Source organism: Mastomys coucha, chromosome X (genome assembly GCF_008632895.1).
Source record: "Mastomys coucha isolate ucsf_1 chromosome X, UCSF_Mcou_1, whole genome shotgun sequence".
Classification (NCBI taxonomy): Eukaryota; Metazoa; Chordata; class Mammalia; order Rodentia; family Muridae; genus Mastomys; species Mastomys coucha.
In genome coordinates this window covers 45983227-45985389 of record NC_045030.1, presented here as the reverse complement: position 1 = coordinate 45985389, position 2163 = coordinate 45983227, and the positions used below count along the sequence as shown (strand labels likewise).

The following is a 2163-nucleotide window of genomic DNA, read 5'->3' as shown; positions in this document are numbered from 1 at the left end:
GGACATTTCACATCCATGAAATAAGAACTTGGGCTCTGAACCAGCTGTTTCTTCTTATATTTTTTTCTTTTCCTCTTCCAGGGAAAGGTGGAATAGATCTCTATCCAAAAGCATGGTGATGGCTTTGCCAGTACAGCTGCTCCAGATCTCTGAGGTGAAATCAGGACTTGCATGCATTTTAATCTCAATATGTGTTTCTTGGCAGTATGATACAATGGCCACAAGCATGGGGGCCAGAAGGAAAGTGTAAAGCTTAAAATTTTGCCTTTACTATTTACTGGCAGTGTAACTATGGACAAGTAGATACTTCCTCAGCCTTAATCATTTTCTTATATGTCAGTGGTAAAGCTTAGGTAAGAGTATATTCATATAAAGTTCTCAAATTCTGAAGCACATAAACACATTCTTTAACATTTTTTATAGTTTCACCCAGGGTTGGAGAATATGCTTGTACCAAAACATATCAACATACCATTTTATAGATTTAAACATCAAATGTTGCCATGACTTTTTAGTCAAACCACAAAAGGTGCTAGTATTATCAGACATATTTTCCTACCATAAATAGTGATTAAAAAATCTAAGAAAGGCTAGCCTTCAGTCTTATGGAGAAAGGAGACATTGATTCATACTTAACATTCACCCAATTATTTTCCCTAGGAAAGATAGAGTGAGTTAAAATGATCACTTGGGACCTACTATGATGGTTAGAACTTATAGGCATGTTGCCATGAAGATTGGAACCATAGAGAGGTAACACTAAAAACCTGAATGCTATCATAATAACTTCTAAGATACACTAGGAAATCTGAATATCTTCTGGCTTTAATTTACTTCACACATGGTCATAGAAGTATTACATTTGTCTGAAGAACAAATTTCCTTTTTGAATATATATATGTACATTAATATATATATTTATATATATATGTATAATGTTTTGTGTTTGTATTATGAAACCTTGTAAAAACAAGTTGGTAACTTTTCCATCTTCTATATCCCCAAGTAACTTTCTTAATTGAATATAAATTCTTCCACCTGACTATGTTTCCCTCCCTTCCACATCTCCCAGCTTCCCCCCCATCTCCCTCTGTCCCACAGATCTACTCACTCTACCTCTCCTTTAAAATAAGGACAGGCTTCTAAGAGATAGCAACCAAACAAAACAAGATACTATAAAACAAGTTAAAAACTCTCAAACTGAAGCTGGATATGGCAACCCATTAGGAAGAAAAGTGTCTCAAGAGCAGGCAAAAGAGTCAGAGATACACCCACTCTTAGATTTCCAGCCAAAATCATGGTTAGTGTTATCAGTTCTGCAAAAGCACCAAGCTAATAGCCATAACATAGATCCAGAGGACCTGGTGTAGACCCATGCAGGGTCCATGCTTGCTGCTTCAGTATCTGTGAGCCCACAGAATCCCTGCTTCATTGACTTGATGAGTCATACTCTCCCTTCTGACTTCTTTACTCTTTCCTCCCTCTCTTCTCTTGGGTTCCTGAATCTCTGAAGGAAGGATGTGATGGAATTCCCAATTTAGACTTTATCTCTCTACATAATGTCTGGCTGTGGATCTCTGCATCTACTCCCATCTGCTATTGGGGAAAGCCTCTCAGATGATGACTTGAAAAGGCATCAATATATGAGTATAGCAGACTATCATTAGGAATTTTTTTTTCAATTTTTTTCACTTGTGTTTATGTCTCTGGGCTATCCAGTATCTGGTTCCTGGCCATCTAAGCAGTGTATGGCATGGGATCCCCTGCTTGGTATGGCCTCAAGTAAAGACAGACATTGGTTGGCTACTCACGCAAGTTCTGAATGACATAGAACATCTTATAATTATGACAGATTGTAGTTTAACAGTTTGAGTCTCAGTTGGTGTCTATGTTTCTCTTATTTAGTCTGCATAGTACCTTTTTAGTTTAGAACCCATCAAAACCATTTAGTGTACTTCATATACATGCATATGGGTATAAGGCCATTTGATGGAGCCTGAGAATCCCAGGAAAAGGTCATGGCCCTGAAGAAAACAGACCTTCTTGTATATGTGTGTGTGAGTGTTCATGTTTTCTAGCACTTTTTCTTTAATAATTTCTTAATTCAAATATAATTGTACCTTTCCCCAATTTTTATTTTCCCTCCAATACACCCATTCAAAA

The 2163-nt window shown here is 37.0% G+C and overlaps 1 protein-coding gene across 1 annotated transcript in view; it reads right to left on the bottom strand.

Annotated features, from left to right (window-relative positions):
* Positions 1–114, bottom strand: part of LOC116092233 (40S ribosomal protein S27-like) — a 2163-nt gene extending 2049 nt beyond the window's left edge. The window contains exon 1 of the mRNA XM_031373578.1: positions 68–114. Coding sequence (XP_031229438.1) covers positions 68–114 — 47 coding nt within the window. The remainder of the gene's footprint in view (positions 1–67) is intronic.
* Positions 115–2163: the final 2049 nt, after the last annotated feature.